Source organism: Sorex araneus, chromosome 2 (genome assembly GCF_027595985.1).
Source record: "Sorex araneus isolate mSorAra2 chromosome 2, mSorAra2.pri, whole genome shotgun sequence".
In the NCBI taxonomy this organism is placed as follows: Eukaryota; Metazoa; Chordata; class Mammalia; order Eulipotyphla; family Soricidae; genus Sorex; species Sorex araneus.
In genome coordinates, this window is record NC_073303.1 from 354,091,510 (window position 1) to 354,092,608 (window position 1,099).

At 39.7% G+C, this 1,099-nt stretch overlaps 1 protein-coding gene across 1 annotated transcript; it reads right to left on the reverse strand.

Moving 5' to 3' along the window:
• Positions 1-406: 406 nt before the first annotated feature.
• LOC105943028 (60S ribosomal protein L21-like) lies at positions 407-889 on the reverse strand. The gene has a single exon (XM_055128530.1). It carries the CDS (start codon positions 887-889, stop codon positions 407-409), a length of 483 nt encoding a protein of 160 aa, XP_054984505.1.
• Between the last annotated feature and the right edge of the window lie 210 nt (positions 890-1,099).

Genomic DNA, 1,099 nt, shown 5'->3' on the forward strand with positions numbered 1-1,099 from the left:
GCTTGTTATGAGTATAATCTAATGTCTCGCGGCCACAAGAGCAGCCACACAATCTAGGAATTCTAAGATTTTTAATAATTACAGTCTGAAGAAATCACTGTTGCAAGTTTCTCGAGTCTGTGATTTCTGTGTGTGTCTCTGGATCGTGGCCATGTGGGAGCTTAAGTAGATGGTGTTCGGATGTGGCGTCATCTCTGTATCCAGTCAGGGTGGGGGAAGTTCATTTCACTCTTATAAGTTGTCTAGTCACATTGTCAGTGTATTTGTTTTACATTTATTAGTTGTAATTATTTAAAAGTATATATCTGATCAGTATTACCTACAATTCTTCCTTTTATCCATTTTTCCTTTTGATTTTCTTTTTTTTTATAGTCCAGGAGTCTCTTTATTTTTAAACAAACACTTCTCATGCCATGACTTCATAGGGGATGAGCTCCAGCAGCTCAGGTTCCTTTCCATTGGTTCTTACAAAGTGGGCTTCTCTGGGTGGAGCAGGCTGGCGCTTCAGTTGAACCCAAGTCCCTTTCTCTTTGGCTTCCTTCTTTTTTTGATCATTTTCCTTCACCCGTTTCAGGAAGCTGTCACGACTCTTAGAGTGCTTAATATGCTCAATGCGGACATTAATTCTCTTGGCAAGAATCTTGCCTTTGACTTGTTTGTTAACGACAATGCCAACAGCATGCTGGGTAACATTGTAGACTCTTCCAGTTTTGCCATGATAACACTTGTGGGGCATTCCTTTTTGGACTGTGCCCATTCCCTTTATGTCTACGATACCACCTTTCTTGTATATACGCATGTATGTGTCCAAAGGAACAACTCCATGTTTTCTGAAAGGTCTAGAGAACATATAGCGAGTCCCCCTCCGCTTTCCCTTTGTGTTGGTCATTTTGGCGATTTACTGGGCACTGACGGTTCCGGCTGAAAGGCTTTCCTTTTGATTTTCATCATTTAATCTTGTTTCTTGGCTAATCTGGAAAACTTTGATTGAATGTTAGATATTTCTTAAAAGAAATTACAATGACTCCATATGATGCTGTCTTTCTCTAAAGAGTATAATGGTATATGAGTTTTGCCCTATTAGATCTAGCCTATTCAG

What these genes read in the sequence shown, in the direction of transcription:
- LOC105943028 (XM_055128530.1), bottom strand. Translation starts at nt 889, where the DNA reads ATGACCAACACAAAGGGAAAGCGGAGGGGGACTCGCTATATGTTCTCT.